The sequence below is a fragment of the Heterodontus francisci genome, chromosome 40, assembly GCF_036365525.1.
Source record: "Heterodontus francisci isolate sHetFra1 chromosome 40, sHetFra1.hap1, whole genome shotgun sequence".
Lineage (NCBI taxonomy): Eukaryota > Metazoa > Chordata > Chondrichthyes > Heterodontiformes > Heterodontidae > Heterodontus > Heterodontus francisci.
Window position 1 is genome coordinate 19,796,497 of NC_090410.1, and position 20,111 is coordinate 19,816,607.

Genomic DNA, 20,111 nt, shown 5'->3' on the forward strand with positions numbered 1-20,111 from the left:
TGGCATCAGGTGGCAGGACCGTATCTCCAACACTGAAGTCCTCGAGGCGGCCAACATCCCCAGAATATACACCCTACTGAGCCAGCGGCGCCTGAGATGGCTTGGCCATGTGAGCCGCATGGAAGATGGCAGGATCCCCAAGGACGCATTGTACAGCGAGCTCGTCACTGGTATCAGACCCACCGGCCGTCCTTGTCTCCACTTTAAAGACGTCTGCAAACGTGACATGAAGTCCTGTGACATTGATCACAAGTCGTGGGAGTCAGTTGCCAGCGATAGCCAGAGCTGGCGATAAATAATAAACCTTGGAGAGTAGCTTTCATTTTATAAAAGCATTATGTCACAGGACTTCTGTGAACTTTTCCCAGCCCTCTTTATTAGCAACCCTGAATGTCCAATAGAGATTTAAAGCCAATCTAATTCATTGCAAATTCCAAGCAAGAGAAGGCGGCTCCTTTAAGAGACACGCACACGTGACCTCGCTGCCCTCGTGATCCCTCTGCCACGTTCAAGGATGACGTCAGGCTAATCCGCTCCTCAACCAAGTGTGCTGGAGTGGCCCCGCCTCTGTCTTGTTGTGATTGGCCAGGCTGGAGATGGAGTAGGCGGTACAGCTGCGGAGAGGAGCGAAGCTATTGGACGGCGCCGTTGTCGGTCAGGCTAAAGAGGCGGGGCACGGGGATCGCACAAGCTTGAGTGAGCAGCTGAGAGTCCGGGTGATCAGCTGGCGAGAGGCGACCGTCGAGCCGCCATCTTTAATAAATGATAACATTGTCACTGCAGTGGTCGCAGCTTCGTGTCACAGAATAGCCGAGGATATAATCACTGCCAGGAGCCAGGAAAAGCAGGGACAAGGACAGGAAAGCAGCCTTTCAACTTTAATATCCTTAGAAGAAGCTTTCTCTTCTCTCTGAAATGTCAGCCATGAATCCTGAATAGTAAGTACTGGGAACAGGTGTAAGTGGAGCAGCTCCATCAAAAACTCCTTCACCTCAACTACCACTTGCTAATGTTCCCTTTAGGGAGTTCACTTGTATTGAAGACAGTGTAACGGAATAAAACTGTGCAAAAAGGTTCAGTAACTGTTGAAATGCTAAGATTTTAATTCATTAAAACTTGCACCTGGGTTTTATAATGTGTTGGAAACCTGGGTTGATATGAGTCTAGTTCCTGCTGTGAAAGCAACTGTTGGGGGATGGGTTTAAATATGTGGAAGTACCGAATCTGTGAGTCTGCAATAAGGTTGATCTATTTGTGGCTCTTGTATTGGGGAATTTTGGTATCTGCATAAAGTATTCTGTATTAGACTGCCCCTGCAGTTTAGATGATGGGTTTGGGTATTTTGGTGCATAGAATTAGTTCCCTTTTCCTTTTTTGTAGAATTTTCAAAGAAGTTTGATGTCTTGATATTCTTGGAGCTTTGAGGTTCATAGAGTGGGAGTATATTGATTCATTGTGGCAATGACCTGGCGATGCAAGGTGCATTCCCAGCTAGTCTAGAGGATGTGTACTGACAATTAACCACACCCGTCTCATCAATCATTCATCAAAGTCTAGAGATTTTAGAGCTTATTTGTTTTCTATAGACCAATTTATTTAGGAGTAATTAATTCTACAAATTTGGTGAGGTCTTTCTAAATTAAACTAGAAAATGCTATCATAGGAAACATTATTTGGAAATATTAACCAATTTTTCACTACCTTCCCCAAGTAATAGGCTTTGCTGAGCAGATTCTAGATTTATTATTTTAGGTGTGGTATTCTTTTAGCACAAGCTCTCCTTGATGGTCTTTGGTATTGACTTTAATACATTATAATATAAAAATGCTATATATATAAAGTTGCTTATCCTAGACCAGTTCATTGTTTTTGACTTCTGGGTGGGAGGAAAATGGCAACTGTTTGAATGCAGTAGTTAATACAATCTTGCAACACTATTTTGGTGAGTGTTGAACAGCATAGCAGCAAGAATAGAAATTTTATCACTCAAGTTTAAGTTCCTATTAGTCTGCATCAAGTAACTGGTGAAACTCTAAGAATTTGGAGCAGGTCTGTTGGGTTGTTAATTATTTGTTTAGCAATAGTGACCACCTCTTCCTGTGAACTCGCTACTAAACTTGTGCAATTTTGTAGTTATGCTGTAACAATGTTTTGAAATCTGACTATTGAATTGTGCCCAGTTATTAACTTTCCTGTGCTGAATGTAGTCAGTTGACTTGGCTTACTGGCAGCAGTATTGTTTAGGAAACATCAAATGAAGGCCTGTTTTGATTATTGCATAATCTTCATTTATGCCTCCGATTCTAGTCGTGAATGGTGGTGGACAATTAAACAACTGACAGGAGGAGGCTCCAAAAAATCCCCATCCTCAACGATGGGGGAGCCCAGCAGATCGGTGCTGAAGCATTTGCATCCATCTTCAGCCAGAAGTGCCGAGTGGATGATCCATCTCTGCCTCCCCATGAAGTCCCCAGCTTCACAGATGCTGGTCTTCAGCCAATCCAGTTCACTCCACGTGATATAAGGAACGACTGAAGGCACTGGATACTGCAAAGGCTATGGGCCCTGACAACATTCTGGCAATAGGACTAAAGACCTGTGCCCCTAGCTAAGATGTTCCAGTACAGCTACAATGCTGGCATTTACCTGGCAATATGGAAAATTTCCCATCTATGTCCTGTCCATAAAGCAGGACAGATCCAACCCATCCAGTTACTGCCTTCGTCTACTCCTGATCGTCAAAGTGACGAAAGGGGATCATTGACAGCACTAGCGAGCAGCACTTGCTTAGCAATAACCTGCTCACTGGCAGAATGCAAACTGAGCGTCTGGGCTAATTCAGCTCCTGACCTCGTTACAGACTTTGTCCAAACATGGACAAAAGAGCTGAACTAGTGAGTCGAGAGTGACTTCCCTTTAACATCAAGGCAGCATTTGACTATGGCATCAAGAAGCCCCAGCAAAACTGGAGTCAATGGGAATCGGGAAAACTCTCCACTGGTGGGAGTCATACCTAGCACAAAGGAAGATGGTTGTTTGTCGGAGGTCAATCATCTCAGTCCCAGGAGTTCCTCAAGGTATTGTCCTAGGCCCAATCATCTTCAGCTGCTTCATCAATGACTTCTCCATCATAAGGCCAGAAGTAGGAATGTTCATTTGTGATTCCTCCAGGTAATTAAGCAGCCAGTGTCTATATGTAGCAAGACTTGGATGACTTCCAAGCTTGGGCTGATAAGTGGCAAGTAACATTTATGCCACAAGTGCCAGGCAATGAGCATTGAGAGAATCTAGCCATCTTCCCCCTTGACATTCAATGGCATTACCATTGCTGAATTCCTTTTTCCCTTCTCCTTCCTCTTTTCCCCCCCCTTTTCTCTCCCTTTTTTCCCCCCCCCCCCCCCCCCCCCAATATCAGCATCCTGGGGGTTACCATTGACTAGAAACTGAACTGGACCAGCTGCTGAATTACTTTCGCTACAAGGAACAGGTCAGAAGCTGGGCATTCTGCAGCAAGTAACCTGCCTCTGGACTCCCAAAGCCTGTCCACCATCTACAAGGCACAAGTCACACGTTAGATGGAATACTCTCCCCTTGCCTGGATGGGTACAACTCCAACAACGCAAGGAACTTTTCCATTAACACCAATCTGTACTAATGCTTTGTCTTTCAACACACCAATAGCATATTATTTGCTTTTGCTCCATTACCTTTTGGTCAGCTATGTGGCCTTATCCAATCTACACCTCCTTTGTTATCTCTTGCCCCACCCCTGCCTCACTTGCTTATAACCTTTGACATTTTTAATATTTGCTAGTTCCGAAGAAGGGTCATTGACCCGAAACGCTAACTCTACTTCTCCTTCCACAGATGCTGCCAGACCTGCTGAGTGATTCCAGCATTTCTTGTTTTGAATAACACGAGAAACTTGATGCTATCCAGGACAAAGTTGCTTGGTTGGCACCCTATCCACCACCCTCCACATTCGCTCCCCTCCACCACTGATAGTGGCAGCAGTGTGTACTAGTTACAAGATGCGATAACTCCCCAAGGCTCCTTTTGACAGCACCTTCCAAACCAGTGACCTCTGCCATCTAGAAGGACCAGGGCAGCAGACGCATGGGAACACCACAACCTGCAAGTTCCCTTCCAAACCGCACGCCATCCTAACTTAGAACTATATTGCCGTCACTGTCTCAAACACCCTTCCTAACAGCACTTGAGTGTACCTACACCGAGGTCTGCAGTAGTTCAAGGTGGCTCACCATCACCTTCTCAAAGGCAATTGGGGATAGGTAACAAATGCTGGCCTAGTCAGTGCCCACATCCACTGAACAAATATTTAAAAATCCTGTAACAATTGGCATTTTGTGTAGCTTGAGCATAACCAGGGTTTAGTGTTTTTAGTCAATGTGTACATGGTGCCCCCATTTCACATACTCACCATTCAGTGTTTGATATCCTACTGCCTGCTCCAAGCTGAATTGCTGAATGGAAGTGTCTGATTGGATGAAGTAGTTCTCAAACAAAAGGCTGATCTTCCTCTTTGGACTAGATTGCATTTTATTTTTTTTATTTGAGATACAGCACTGAAACAGGCCTTCGGCCCACTGAGTATGTGCCGACCAACAGCCATCCATTTATATTAACCCTACAGTAATCCCATATTCCCTACCACCTACCTATACTAGGGCAATTTATAATGGCCAATTTACCTATCACCTGCAAGTCTTTGGCTGTGGGAGGAAACTGGAGCATCTGGCGCAAACCCACGCGGTCACAGGGAGAACTTGCAAACTCCGCACAAGTAGTACCCGGGTTCCTGGAGCTGCATTGCTACCCACGGCGCCACAATTAAAACAATTGATCAATGTACTCTAATCTAGCATAGTCTGTAATGTGGCAGGCTTTGGAGTTTTACTTGTATGAAGAACTGGACCCTGAGGGCCTGTGTGGTAGTTGGGCTTGTTTTCCCTCGCCTTAGAATAGCTCCTCTTCTTTCTCTTTCTCCTCCTCCTCCCTGGCCTTTCTTTGTTGGAACAATTGGGTGAGATTCTCCAATTTCTGCAAGACTGTAATTGAGAATGGAGTGGGTCACCATCTAATAAGATCTCTAGGAGAGATGAGCCTTTCCATTTGCAGTCTCCATGTAAAATATCTACATTTAAAACTGGCTATGGTTTATTTCAGCCAGACAGCCATGACCTTTACCCACTAGCATTATCAATTTTAAAGTTGCATCTGTCTGAAGTGCTCAATTTATTTTGGGTACTATATTTTTGTGCATGCTTCTTTGCACCTTGCTAAGATGCACTGACTGCAAGAGTCAAGATCTCGTTTGATCAGATGGAGTCTTTTTAAATGAAATTATTCAAATAACCTAGAGATCTCCACTGATATTGCCAAGTCCAGGATGACCCCTCGGAGCAGCCAAATAGAATTGATATTTTAGCTATGCTATTTGTTTATAATCAACTGTGATGGAGAGGAAGGGAAAACCCACTGTGAATATTGAATATCAACATGAATATTGAACAGTGGCTGCATTCACTTTTCAATTCCATTTGATTTTTTTCTAATGTTTGTGGGAACTACTTGCCAAAGGCAGATGCAAGATTTATAACAATATATTTTAAATGAAATATTTAAAATGCCATGTACAAATCCCCTTCTAATTTTTCTGGTGGTAGCTGTCCCTGTTAAATAACTGAAGTGAATAGCCAGTTCTGATTCATTTTAAAGTGCCTCAAGCCCCTGTCAGTTTTTTTTTTTTGCCAATTAATGTGGTCAGCTCTTAACTTTTCTAGATGTGAAAGTTTCCACCTAGTAACCAATTCAGTGTATTTTTAAAATAAAAACACCATTGGAAGGTTGGGCAGTATCTATCTGGAGAGAATTAATATTTCAGGCTGAGTTAAGTCTTTTTCTTCACTGGGTGCTAAGGCTCCATCGTTTTAACAGTTACTGAATTTGTGTGTAAATCACCAAGTGCCAATGTCCAAGCACTGTTCTGTTTATAGCTTGCTGTGCTTCAGTGGTCTGCAAAACCCTTGGCCGCAAACAATGTCTCTAATGAAATGTCTTCTGAAGAAGGTGGTTCTTGAAGGTAACTGCTGAATGGGCTGAAAATATCCCCAGTGATGCATTAAACGTTTAGCAATTTCACAACATTTGTGCAGCACTTCATATTTTAATGAACCAAATGGTTCTATTATCCACAACTCACTTTTTACAGTACCTTACCTCTTTTGCCTGACTTGGTGCAACAGTTAAAATGGATGACAATTTTACTTGGTAAAATCTATATTTAATTTTAAAATTCACTTTGAATTGCAGCCTAGGAGACAGGAAAAGGTGGTTTACAGAAAATTTAAGGATAGTGAGGATATTTGAATAAAAAGTGGCTTAAGAGGCTGAGGCCCATCCTCCAATGGGACAGGTGGAGTAGTCAAGATCAAAAGTTGTATAAGTAATTTCCTTTCCCTTTTTTTTTAAGGAAGACTGCTTGTATCTTTGTGCCTTTAACATAATGTCCCAAGTGTTTCATGAGAGCATTGATATCAGGAGATATTGGGACTTGCAACTTAAGGGTGGCACAGTGGTTGGCACTGCAGCCTCACAGCTCCAGTGACCCAGGTTCGGTTCTGGGTTTTCACCAGGTACTCCAGTTTCCTCCCATAGCCAAAGACTTGCAGGTTGATGAGTAAATTGGCCATTGTAAATTGCCCCTAGTGTAGGTAGGTGGTAGAACAGTGGGGATGTGATGGGGAATATGGGATTAATGTAGGATTGGTATAAATGGGCGGGGTTGTCGGCACACTCGGTGGGCCGAAGGGCCTAAAGTATAGTTTAAGGGTGGTAAAGAATTAGTGGTTTATGGAGGGAATTCTAGAGCTTGGGGTCCTAGCAGCTGAGTGCATGGTCCAGTGATATGTTGGGAATGTACAAGAGGTCAAAATCAGTGCTGAGATCAGAGCATAAGGCTGGAGGATGTTTGATAGGGAAGTGCAAGGCCATGCAGGAATTTGAAAACAAAAGTAAAGATAAGCATTTTAAAATTAATTGGTTTACTGAGTAGTTCTACAATGCAACCCAAGGTCCCCAGACTTGCTGTCTGTCCAGCACAGACATCCACTGGGGTAGCTGTAGAAGTACAGTTGGCTGGGTTAAAGAGGGACAACATGTGCCAGGGTCCCTGCTGATTCTTGAAAGTGTTGTAATGTTGCTGAGGAGAAATGGGAGTGCTTGTGGAACAATTCATCAGTTGATGCATTTTTGAAGTGGGGTTGGGGAGGTGTGGCAGTGATAGGGATGGCAGAAAAAAAAGCAAGCATTTTTCTCCCAATCACAGTATCATTTAAGTAAACTTATTGATGTAATATTTGTCAGTTGATCTGGCAACTTTTAATTTAGGTTTTGCGCTCACCTTAGTGTAGTTTCTAGTGTTTCTCCAGCCCAATATTTTAAAATGTCATTGGAGCAAAATACGTAGTGGCAGTTACAGAAATGTGGCTTAATGGTGAGGACTGGGTGCTTTAGTATACAAGAATATAAAGTATTCAGAACAGATAGAGAAGGAAAGGTGCGGTGGCAGTGCTAGAAAAGGTGGATGTCCTTTTGAAGGGGCAAGGACACAATCTATTTGGTTAGAGTTGAGGAGCAAAAGTAGTATGATCATATGATGGTATTCTAGAAGCTTCCAAATAGAGATAGAGGAGCAAATCTGCAGGGAAATCAAGTGCAAAAGCTATAGTGATATTGGGTGACTTTAATTACCCAAATATCAGTTGTGATAATTGTAAAGGGGAGGAATTTCTAATGTCTTCAGGAGAACTTCCTTAATTAGTATATTCTCAGCCCAACTAGAAAAGAGGCATTGCTGGATCTGGTGTGAGGTATTTAGGTGGGCCAAGTGTCTGAGTACTTTGGTAAGAGTGATCATCGTATCATAAGCTTAAACAGAAAAGCAAGGAACAAAAAGCAGAATGTCTAGAATTGAGGGCTAATTTTCATGTGATGAGAAGGGATCTAGCCAGGGTAAAATGGAACCAAAGACTGACTGGAAGAGGTGTATCAGAACAATGGATTATCTTTTCAGGAAGAGATGCTTAGTCCAGGCTAGGAACAATCCAAGGGTGAATGGTAGAGGAACCAAGAACAGGACTGTAGCAGATGGAGGGTGTATGATGTATGTCAGGTGAACTCAATGAGAACCAGGCCATACTGTAAGCTGAGGGGAGATGAAGAGGAAAACTAGATTGCTGGAGAACATTAAAATAGAATGCCAATAAAAGGAATGCAAAGATCATTTGGTATGTAAATAGTATTGAGTAGTAATAGGAGTGGGACTTTTTTTTTTTAGGGACAGAGGGTAATGTATGCTTGAGGTGCAGTGTAAAGCTAATGTGTTTAGTGACCACTGCAAAGTATTCAGTAAGGAAATGGAGGCTAATATCAGAAGCAGAGTAGAGGCAATGGATAAGATTAAAAATTTGAGGGGCAAGGTACTAAAAAGGCTGACTATGCTTGGGGTAGATAAGTCACCTGGTCCAGATAGCTTGTATCGTGGGGTTGGAGGTAGCAGAAGGGTTTGCCATAATCTTCCAGTCTTCGATGGGTATGGGCAAGGTGGTAAATGAGACCCTTGTTCAAGGTGTTTAAGGACATTCCTAGCAACTACAGGCCAGTTAATTTAGCATCAGTGGTAGCTAATCTTTTAAGAAAAATCAGGGAAAATATCAATGCACTTAGTGGTTAAAGTTAGTCAGCATGGCTTTGTAAAAGACTAATTGACTTTTTTTGAAGTAACAGAAGGTTGAAGGGAATGTGGTGGATGTTTAGATTGATTTCAAGAGAATTTGATATCATATAAAGGAAAAAGCTGGTTTAAAAAAAAAAATTGAAGCGTATTGAATAGGAGGGTCGGTGTCCAATTGGATTTTTAAATTGGCTTAAGGACAAAGCAATGAGTCATAATGGTTGATTTTTCAGACAGGAGGATGGTAAACAATGTTCCCCAAGGATTAGTGCTGGGGCCACTTTCTTGCTTTATATAAGTGACTTGGATATTTGAATACAGTAGAATTTCAACATTTGGTGACACCAAGCTTGGAGGTATAGTGAACAATGAGGATATGAACTGCCTGCAACTGGCAGAGGTGGCAGATGAAATTTGAGGTGATTCACTTTGGGAGAAGCAATATGCACTTAATCGTGCAGGAACAGAGGGACCTGGGGGTGCATGCGCATAGATCTTTGAAGGTGGCAGGACATGGAGAGTTGTTAGTAAAGCATATAGGAAGTTCTAATGAACCTTCATAAAGCTCTAGGCCCCAACTGGAGTACTGCATCCAGTTCTGGTTACCACTTCAGGAAGGATGTGAGGATCCTTGGTGCAGAGGAGATTTACCAGGATGGTTCCAAGGATGGAGGATTTTAGTTACTAGTTTGGGTTAGAAAAGCTGGGTTTGTTCTCGGAACAAAGGAGATTGAGGGGATACTTAATAGAAGTGTACAAGATTATGATCAGCTTGGATAAGTTAAACAAGGAAAAGCTGTTCCCATTAAACAATGGTACAAGGTCTAGGGATGCAGATTGAAAGATCATCTGCAAGAGATGCAGGAGGAATATGAGGCTTTTTTTATGCAGCAGGTGGTAATGACCTGGATCTCTACCTACAAGGGTGGTGCAAGCAGATAATCATTTCCTTCAAAAGGAAGTTGGGTGGCCACCTGAGATTTGCAGGGCTATAGGGATTGAACTGGGGCAGTGCAACTGACAGCATAGCTCTGGAGAGCTGGCATGGACTTGTGGACTAAATGGCTGCCTCTTATAGTGTAAATGACTGGTTAAATCCTTTTAGCTACTTATCTAGTGAACTTTTTCCTGTAACATTGCAGTCCTCAGCTCATTGGTTTAAGTGTATGATTGGGCCAAAGTACAATTTGTAGAATAGCTACCCATTAACCCCATTTTGCAATACTGAATTCTCACTGACTTAGTATCAATGTCCCATTTATTCTAAAACTTGTTGCAATTACATCAATTATTGAGTGGTGTAAAGAGCACTAAGTGCCAGTTAATTTCAGTCAACACTTGTCTCTTCACTGCAGATTGAACATTGCTAAGGAATGATTGGCACGTAGTTTAACGTCAAGATTGTTTAAACATTCAATTCTGTTTGAGTTTCAACCTTCAGAAATTATATTCCCATAATTTTCAAGCACTCTATTTAATTAGTGAAATCTACAACAGGTGTATGTGCTCCAGAATGTCATTACATAAACCACTTGATTTATCATACCCATTTAGCCACTCTTAAATAGCCCAAGGTAGTTCAGCTTTTCCAACACTTTAACAGTCTAGACTGACTAAGTTGACATAGATCGTGAAAATCTTGTGCGTGCACTTAACTTTTGTACACGAAAAAAATATTTTCTAATACAAAAGCAAAATACTGCTTTTCCACTTATTGGACCAAATGGACACTTCATAGTGTAGGGGGATTGCTCCTGGATTCAGGGAGGGAATTCCAAAGCGCATTACCTAGCCTCCTGAATGTGAGGGCTACAGTGTTGAAGAGGGGGAGGGGAATGGGCCAAACTTGTAGGAGGAATAGTGATTTTTGGGTATTGGATTTGGAAAGAGCCTAACAAAAAGGCAATGATGAGACTATGAAGGGACGTGCTATTCATGAAGCAATGTTGCTATTTTAAGGATATTCCTGTGGCAGCTCTGCCTTTCTTGAATCTTTGTCTGGCATACAGGGGTTATTTTTCAGCATGGTGGGAGAATGGCTGACTTGTGATGGGTTAAATTCACTCTAGAAAGGAAAAACAATTTTGCTTGAAGTGGTGTCTTTTTTTTTAAACCATTATTTCTGAACTTTTTGTGGTCTGCTGGGGGCAATTTCTTGCAAGAGTTGAAAAACTAATTTTAGCCTAGCTTGCAGCAGCAGGTAAAATCGATTTAGAAAGGGTCTTTCCAGCACCAATAGTGATCAGCCTTTTTTCCACCTGAGGGGCTTTTCCAGCACTTCAGTCAGGACTAACTTTCAAGTTTCTAATACCAAAGCAAAATACTGCAGATGTTGAAAATGCTCAGCAGATTGAGCAGCATCTGTGGAGAGTTAATGTTGCAAGTCAGTAACCTTTCATCCTGAAACATTAACTCTTTTTTTCTCTCTCCAAATGCTGCCTGACCTGAATATTTCCAGCATTTTTTTTTTTTAGATTAAAGGTAACTTTAAAAAAAAAAACTCTCCATTAACTAACTGGTTCAGCAACACATTGTGCAGGCATACTTTTGTTGGATGCACTAATGCTGTATTGGGTTTCCTTCCCAGCTGGAACCATTTGACCACCCTACTCATTATCTGCAAAAAAGTTTCTATAGTGCCTTTAGGATGTCATTTTACAGATGTACTTTTTGACTACTTTAAGTTAGTTGCTAATATAGGAAATGCAACAAGCTCTTACAAAAAGCAATGTGACTAATCACCAGAATTGTTAGTGGTTTGAGGGATACATATTGGTCAAGAGCTGCCTAGAAACTGGAGGAATAAATCTGGTTCTGATGTTTCATTCCATAGTTTGCTGTTACTTGTGCACTGATATGTAACTGAAGTCTTGGGCTGAGAGTCTACTGAATGTGGGTAACTATGGGAAGTGTGGCTGTTAATCATGAAGTTTTGGATGTAAAAGATCTAACATTGAAGGACTAGGGAGTTCTCCCAGTGTTCTGACATTTTGTCCCTCCACTAACTCCTCTGACTAATCAGTAATTTAACTATTATCTATTGCTGTGAGTTGCAATTGCCTAACTAAGTGGCTACACTTAAACATTTGTGCTTGAGAGTATTGAGTTTCAAAGCCTGGATTTTTTTTGTTTTGCTAGTAAAGTCACAGCAGTCCCTCTGACTTTGAAGAAATCTGCTTACAAAGATATGACCTCGTGGATTTTCCCCTTTTCCTAATATTCTTGGCACCAGATTTAAACTTGGGGTCCAGCAACAGTGTCACTAAGCAGAGTAAACAACCAATCAAATGAAGTATTCTCAACCAGGAAGAAAACCCACTGAATTTCTTTTCACTTTTTTGCTATCAAATTTAAAATTAAATCTGTCATACCCATAGAATTAAAGTTTTAAAATAAAAACTTTTAGAAATGTGGTATGGAGAAACTGTGCCTTCCTCAATTTATCTGAGGCTAGAAGGTGATTATAAACTCTACAGTGGGTTTTTAAACAGTCATATCTTTCCAAGTGTTCTTGGAGTAATGGTGTATCAGTAGAAGTTCATGTCAGTTCAATGATTCTACTTGATTGCACTGGTGGGGAATGGAATCTCAAGCACACATGTAGTGGAACATAGAATCATTGGCAACTTCTGGATTTCTGCATTTAACATGTCTAAGACAAGATGTTGCTGTTAGTGTTGGGAGTAATTGATACATTTTGCTGCCATTAGTATGGCAAAATTTCAGGCTCAAATGCTGTCATTTCTTCCCTCCCATGATGACTCCATTTTGGTTTATTAAATCCACAGTGACTTGATAAACAGCTCTACACTTTTTAGTGAGCTTTCATCAACAGGCTGGCACCAAGTGGAAGCAATCTGATTTTTAGCTTCGGTCTTTCCCTCTTAAAAGCTGTTAGACTTTATTTGACTTTCTACTGGAATTTGTGATTAGCAGTGTATTGCAGCCACTAAAGGGACTGGGATGGTGCTTTTTACTCTTCAGCAGTGAGAGTTCACTGTTTGCTTATGACAATAGGCAAAATTTCCTCCTGATTTGCATGTAAAGGAGACTTATCAAATTGGGTTGTCTGCTGGGCATGCTTGTGTATCCTGTAGTTGTCAGGTTTCGGAACCTTCTAATTCCACATCGACTGTGCAAAGTCAAAGCTCGTAAAGCAGGATGTTAAAGCCAAGGTGAATTGCACTGAAGGTGGTTAAAGCATATGGGATATCTTGGTTATTAGCTGAGGCAAGAATACAAGAGTGGGGGGAGGTTATGCTAGAAGTGTACATATATTGCTACACTGCTACTGTACTGTGCAGTTCGTCATATTACAGGAAGGATGTGATCTTGCCAGAGGTTACAGTGGAAATTTAGAGGATGCTGCCAGAATGGAAAATTTTGAAAGATCAGATCAGCTGGGGTTATTTTCTTTTGGACCAGAGGAGGCGGAGGAGATTTGAGATGAGGACTGGATAGGAAGGGCCTATTTTTCTTGGACGTCAGTAACCAGGGGCATAGATTTAAAGCATTGACAATTGGAAATTGAGAAATTCTTCCTTGACGGTGGTGTGGAACTCCATTGCATGAAAGGGTGGTAAAGGCAGAAATTGTCTCTTTTTTTTTAAAAAAAAAAAGTACTTGGTAGGTTATGACACTTGAAGTGTCAATCAGAGGTCTGGACAAAAAGCTGCAAAGTCTGATTGGGGTGGATAATTTTTTTTGGCTGGCAAAGACAAGATGGGCTGAATGGCCTATGCTGTAAATTTGTTTCTATGCACCTCAACATTTTAAAAGACCTTCAAAACACTTAGTGTTCATTTTGTTCTTTGCTCCTGAAGAACTTTGGAATGGCTTTCTATACTGTTAAAGGCACTATATTTATAAAAAAAAAAATAGTCTAAGTCAAAGCTGAGGCAGAAATTCCAGGTTTGTAGTCCTGGGGCCGAGGAATGTGAAGTAAACTGTGGTGATTCTTGACTAACACTGGATGAAGGAAGTACGTGACTTAATCGCAGCTTGGAGGCAGGGCTGACTGAGCTTTCTGGAGTAGAAACTTCAGAAGCCCTGACAGTGGGATAAAATGTATGTAGGAGATGTTGCTTTCATCAGGTGGATTTTTTTAATTCCTCAAAGCAAGATCTGAATTCTACTGAACCTGGGTTCTGATAACTCAGTGGTGCAAAATTCAAGTCGTGTGTATTTAATATACTCAAACGTCATCCAACAAAACCAGACTATAACCATAGTGAAGTGATTTCACTTTACACAGATCATGTGTTTTTTTTTAAAAAATAACGCCTGATTTGAGCTGGAGTTTAACCAAAGGCTGGCTCCCAAACAAAATAAAGCAAGCCATCTTGGAGATATTGCCACTCTGCTTCGAGGTAAATTGAGTCATGATTCCTAATCCCTGACTTTCAAATTTAATTTTAAACCAGTTTAGTGTCTATTCAGAGTGAAATTGTATTTATTGGGAGCCCATGCCACAGTGAATAGTATAAATGCATTTAAGCAGAAGCTAATAAACACAAAGCAGAAGGATATGCTGATGGGGTTAGATGCAGAAAGATGGGAGGAGGCCCATGTGGACAATCAGTGTAGACTAGTTGGTTTGAATGGCCTGTTATTAGATTAGAGATACAGCACTGAAACAGGCCCTTCGGCCCACCGAGTCTGTGCTGACCATCAACCGCCCATTTATACTAATCCTATACTAATCCCATATTCCTACCAAACATCCCCACCTGTCCCTATATTTCCCTACCACCTACCTATACTAGTGGCCATTATAAATTGCCACAATTTACCTACCAACCTGCAAGTCTTTGGCTTGTGGGAGGAAACTGGAGCACCCGGAGGAAACCCACGCAGACACAGGGAGAACTTGCAAACTCCACACAGGCAGTACCCAGAATCGAACCCAGGTCCCTGCAGCTGTGAGGCTGCAGTGCTAGCCACTGCGCCACCCTCCACTGTGCTGCCCTGTGCTATATATGCTAAAATGATTGGTAATCATCCATTTATCTGGTTATAAGTGATTTTGTGTATGGTTGGGGGGGGTGGGTGGGGTGCAAGGGCAGGGAAGAGGATGTCGGAATTTTAATCCTAAGTATTAGCAAATTTTTGGTTCAAGAGGTAACATTTTATTGGCCTGCTTTTTAATCAGTACTCCTGAATTATTGCCAGTATACTGCTTGTAATTAAAATGAAGTACAGCTAAAGCTGCTTACCCGGAGACACACATTCCTAACTTGATTAGTTTTCAGATATTTGACCTTTAGTGCTAGTGGAGAACCAGAAATGCAGGTTTGAGAAGTTCGAGTTGGCTGCTGTCAAGTCCAAGAGACACTTGATGCAGAGTGATGAAAGAAAAGGGGAAATGAACATCAGTCTAATCTCAAATGTTAAAAGTAGCTCAAGTCAGTCCTTCAAAAACTGACTGAGCTGTTGTCCTGATTAAAGGTCAATGTCTGTCTGACTAATCTGTGCAGCTGCAGTTAAATTACATAATTAGTCCTGCAATAGGAATGCTTAACTCCATACACAAATAATCCCAATGCAAATATTTTGCATATACATATAGCTAAGATTTTGGTTACAATATTTGTGTATGGAGCTAACATTACTCATTTTATATGGTGCCTTTAACATTGTTTTTAAAAGTCCCAAGGTAATTCACAGGAGTATGCAGATGAAATGTGACTCGAGTTACATAAGGGGATTGTCAAATAGGTAACCAAGTCGGTCAAAGGAAGTCCGGGCATGAAGAGGGTTTTTTTATTCATTCATGGGATGTGGGCGTCGCTGGCCAGGCCAGCATTTATTGCCCATCCCTAATTACATTTGAGAAGGTGGTTGTGAGCTGCCTTCTTGAACCGCTGCAGTCCATGTGGGGTAGGTACACCCACAGTGCTGTTAGGAAGGGAGTTCCAGGATTTTGACCCAGTGACAGTAAAGGAACAGTGATATAGTTCCAAGTCAGGATGGTGAGACTTGGAGGGGAACTTGCAGGTGGTGTTCCCATGTATTTGCTGCCCTTGTCCTTCTAGTTGGTAGAAGTCACGGGTTTGGAAGGTGCTGTCTAAGGAGCCTTGGTGCATTGCTTCAGTGCATCTTGTAGATGGTACACACCGCTGCCACTATTGGTGGTGGAGGGAGTGAACGTTCGTAGATGCAGTGCCAATCAAGCGGGCTGCTTTGACCTGGATGGTGTCTAGCTGCTTGAGTGTTGTTGGAGCTGCACCCATCCAGGCAAGTGGAGAGTATTCCATCACACTCCTGTGCCTTCTAGGTGGTAGAAAGGCTTTGGGGGGGGTCAGGAGGTGAGTTACTCACTGCAGAATTCCTAGCCTCTGACCTGCACTTGTAGCCACTGTATTTATATGGCTATTGCAGTTCAGCTTCTGGTCAATGGTAGCCCCTAGGATGTTAGTGGGGGATTCAGTGATGGTAATGTTGTTGAATGTCAAGGGGAGATGGTTAGATTCTCTCCTGTTGGAGATGGTCATTGCCTTGCACTTGTGTGGCACAAATGTTACTTGCCACTTATCAGCCCAAGCCTGGATATTGTCCAGGTCTTCCTGCATTTCTACAAAGACTGCTTCAGTATCTGAGGAGTCACAAATGGTGCTGAACATTGTGCAATCAGTGAACATCCCCACTTCTGACCACCTGATTGAAGGAAGGTCATTGAAGCAAATGAAGATGGTTGGGCTTAGTACACTACTCTGAGGAACTCTTGCAGTGATGTCCTGGAGCTCAGATGATTGACCTCCAACAACCACAACCATCTTCCTTTGTGCTAGGTATGACTCCAACCAGCAGAGGGTTTCCCCCTGATTCCCATTGACCTCAATTTTGCTAGGGCTGCTTGATGCCATACTCAGTCAAATGCTGCCTTAATGTCAAGGGCAGTCACTCTCTGCTCATCTCTGGAATTCAGCTCTTTTGTCCATGTTTGAACCAAGGCTGTAATGAGGTCAGGAGCTGAGTGGTCCTGGCGGAACCCAAACTGAGTGTCACTGAGCAGGTTATTGCTAAGATGGCACTGTTGACCCCTTCCATCACTTTTTACTTATGATTGAGTGTAGGCTGAAGGGGATGTAATTGGCTGGGTTGGACTTGTCCTTTTTGTGTACAGGACATACCTGGGCAATTTTTCACATTGCAGGATAGATGCCAGTGTTGTAGCTGTACTGGACCAGCTTGGCTAGGGGCACAGCAAGTTCTGGAGCACAGGTCTTCAGTAATATTGCTGGGGCCCAGAGCCTTTGCAGTATCCAGTGCCTTCAGTCGTTTCTTGATGTCACGCGGAGTGAATCGAATTGGCTGAAGTCTGGCATCTGTGATACTGGGGACTTCAGGCGGAGGCCGAGATGGATCATCAACTCTGCACTTCTGGCTGAAAATTGTTGCAAATGCTTCAGCCTTGTCTTTTGCACTGATGTGCTGGGCTCCCCCATCATTGAGGATGGGGATATTTGTGGAGCCACCTCCTCCAGTTAGTTGTTTAATTGTCCACCATTCACGGCTGGATGTCACAGGACTACAGAGCTTAGATCTGATCTGTTGGTTATGGAATCGCTTAGCTCTGTCCATCGCATGCTGCTTCTGCCGTTGGGGTGGAAATTTGAGTTTAGGGCTTGGTCAATGAAAGCACTACCACCAATGGTGCAGCAATGAATTTGGGGATACACAGGAGGCCAGAACTGGAGCATAGATAATGAGGCTTGAAAGGCTGGAAGAAGTTACAGAAATGGGGAGGCCATGGAGGGATTTGAAAATGAGGGTAACTTAGCTGCTGTACACTAGCTGTCACCTTTCCTACATTAAGTGACTGCACTTCATTGGCTGTAAAGTTTTTTTTTTCATGGGATATGGGCATCGCTAGCAAGGCCAGCATTTGTTGCCCATCCTTGTTGCCCTTGAAGGTGGTGAGCTGCCTCCTTAAGCCACTACAGTCAAGTGATTTGGATTTTAATCAAACATGCTGAGCCTGAGATGATGTAGGGAGGGATGACCTAAGCATTTCTCAAAAGTGGATTTTAGAGTATTTTAAAATGAAATGAGTACTGAAGGGTTTAGGGAGTTAATTCCAGACCGTGGGGCCTAATTAGCTGAAAGTAAACTGTGGTGAGGTAAAGGAGTGGGGGAAGGGAAGAATGGAGAGTTCAAGGAAAAAGTATAGATTGTACAACAGAAGCAAGGCCAAGATTTGGAAGAAACTAGCACTTGAAATCCATATTCTAATGCCCCTTGAATCAAATCCTGTAATCTCTTGAATCACATTCTTTTTTAAAAGCTAAAGAATCCAAATGAGCCCTAATTCAGACAAAATAGAATTGGCTTTTCAAGTCCAGCCTCCAGTGAATTTTTCAGTCTGCTACCATCATGCCTTTTTAAATGTAATTTTTCTTCAAACCAATTCATGAAGCTAGTTCCCAAATCTGCTTCCTTTGGTCCAGTGGTGCATATTGAGGGTCAGGGATTAATAGAACTGCATACTGTTCATCTGTGGACCATTTTGCAATGGAAATGTGACCAATTGAATTAATGGCTGACTGCTGCTTGGGGTCTTCATTTCTCTGAAATGACCAGCCTTTTATGAACTGCTAAAAATGAAGCCATTGTACTCTGCTAGATACTAGACTGCAGATGAATATGTGAACTGCTCAAGAATCTGAGGCTTCAGGCTCCTTCAGGTGTAGGGGAGCCCAGTGGGTTGGCAACTGCAGCTGGAATGCATGACTGAGAAGCCCAGGAGATGTATTTTTGGTACACTCTTTATTCAGTGTGGTGGGATATCTCTACCCTTGCCTGCAGCTGTTCCTTCAACTATGTTCCAAATGTCTCTCCTTTCCTTCTTTCCTGCTCTCTCTCTCTCTTTCCTCTTTCTCTCTCTTTTCTCTTTTCCCCCCCCCCCCCCCCCCCCCCCCAATATTGTCCTTGAGTTCAATTTCTAAACTGTAGACCTACAAATTGTACTGAGCCACTTTTGGGGTGTTGGCTTCTTTCCAGAAGAGCAAGAGTGGATAATTAACTTTGGGTTGAATATTGACTTGCTGAATCCTCAGGAAAAATCTGACTATGAAAGATACATGATGAACTAAGGAATCTTAATGAACGGAAACACTTCTGACCCTGATATTTCTGACATTTGACTTACTCTTGTGTCCTTAAATGGAAATGAGTCTAACTGCTGAAGTTTGAAGTCAGCATGTGAATTTCAGTCACTCATGACCAAGTCAAATGCCTATTCAAGACAACATTGACTTCTAATTCCATTCACTTTAACTCTAATTTTCTTTTGGTGAAATTGATGAACTCCTGACTGTAGAACAAAGTATTTTTGTTCTTTTCATGAAGTAACTTTAAGCCAGAGGACAGTTTATTTATGTAGTACTTTTCTGGAGTACTCCAATGTCACTTCATACTTTAATTCCTTTTGAAGTGCAGTTGCCATTTTGCACAAGATTTCACAAGCAGCACTGATTCCATTATAATAGAATACTGCAGATGCTGGAAATCTGAAATAAAAACAAGAAATGCTGGAAATACTCAGCAGGTCTGACTGCATCTGTGAAAAGAGAAGCAGTTAACGTTTTGGGTCAGTGACCCTTCTTCGGAACTGGCAAATATTAGAAAAGTCACAGGTTATAAGCAAGTGGGGTGGGGCAAGAGATAACAAAGGAGAAGGTGTAGATTGGACAAGGTCACATAGCTGACCAAAAGGTCATGGAGCAAAGGCAAACTATGTTAATGGTGTGTTGAAAGACAAAGCATTAGTACAGGTAGGGTGTTAATGTACTGAATATTGAACAGCAGCAAGTACAAACATGAAAAAAAAAATCAGTGGGTAAGCAAACTGAACAAACTAAGGTGCAAAATAAACATACTTTTTAATTTTGTTTGTAACAAGTAAAATGGGGGGCCTGTCATGCTCTGAAATGATTGAACTCCATGTTCAGTCCTGCAGGCTGTAGTGTGCCTAATTGGTAAATGAGATGCTGTTCCTCGAGCTTGCAATGATGTTCAATGGAACACTGCAGCAAGCCCATGATCGAGATGTGAGCACGAGGGCAGGGGGGAATGTTAAAATGGCAAGCAACCAGAAGCTCAGGGTCCTGCTTGCGGACTGAGCAGCAGTATTCTGCAAAGCGGTCACCCAGTCTGCTTTTGGCATCTCCAATGTAGAGGGGACCTTGTTGTGAGCAGCGAATACAGTTTACTACATTGAAAGGAGCCATTAGCTGTCCCTTTTTAAGAGGAATGCTAGCTAGTGCTTGAAGGGAGTCTCCTGTTTTAATAGTGCCAGAAAGGGCAGACTGAGCCTTGATTAACTTCATTTGAAGGTAGCACTTGCTAACCCTAG

The 20,111-nt window shown here is 42.2% G+C and overlaps 1 protein-coding gene across 1 annotated transcript in view; it reads left to right on the forward strand.

Annotated features, from left to right (window-relative positions):
* Window positions 1–696: 696 nt before the first annotated feature.
* The window catches only part of LOC137353133 (ras-related protein ORAB-1-like), a 50,462-nt gene continuing 31,047 nt past the window's right edge, over window positions 697–20,111 (forward strand). The window contains exon 1 of the mRNA XM_068019161.1: window positions 697–938. Coding sequence (XP_067875262.1) covers window positions 916–938 — 23 coding nt within the window. The 5' untranslated portion in view covers window positions 697–915. The remainder of the gene's footprint in view (window positions 939–20,111) is intronic.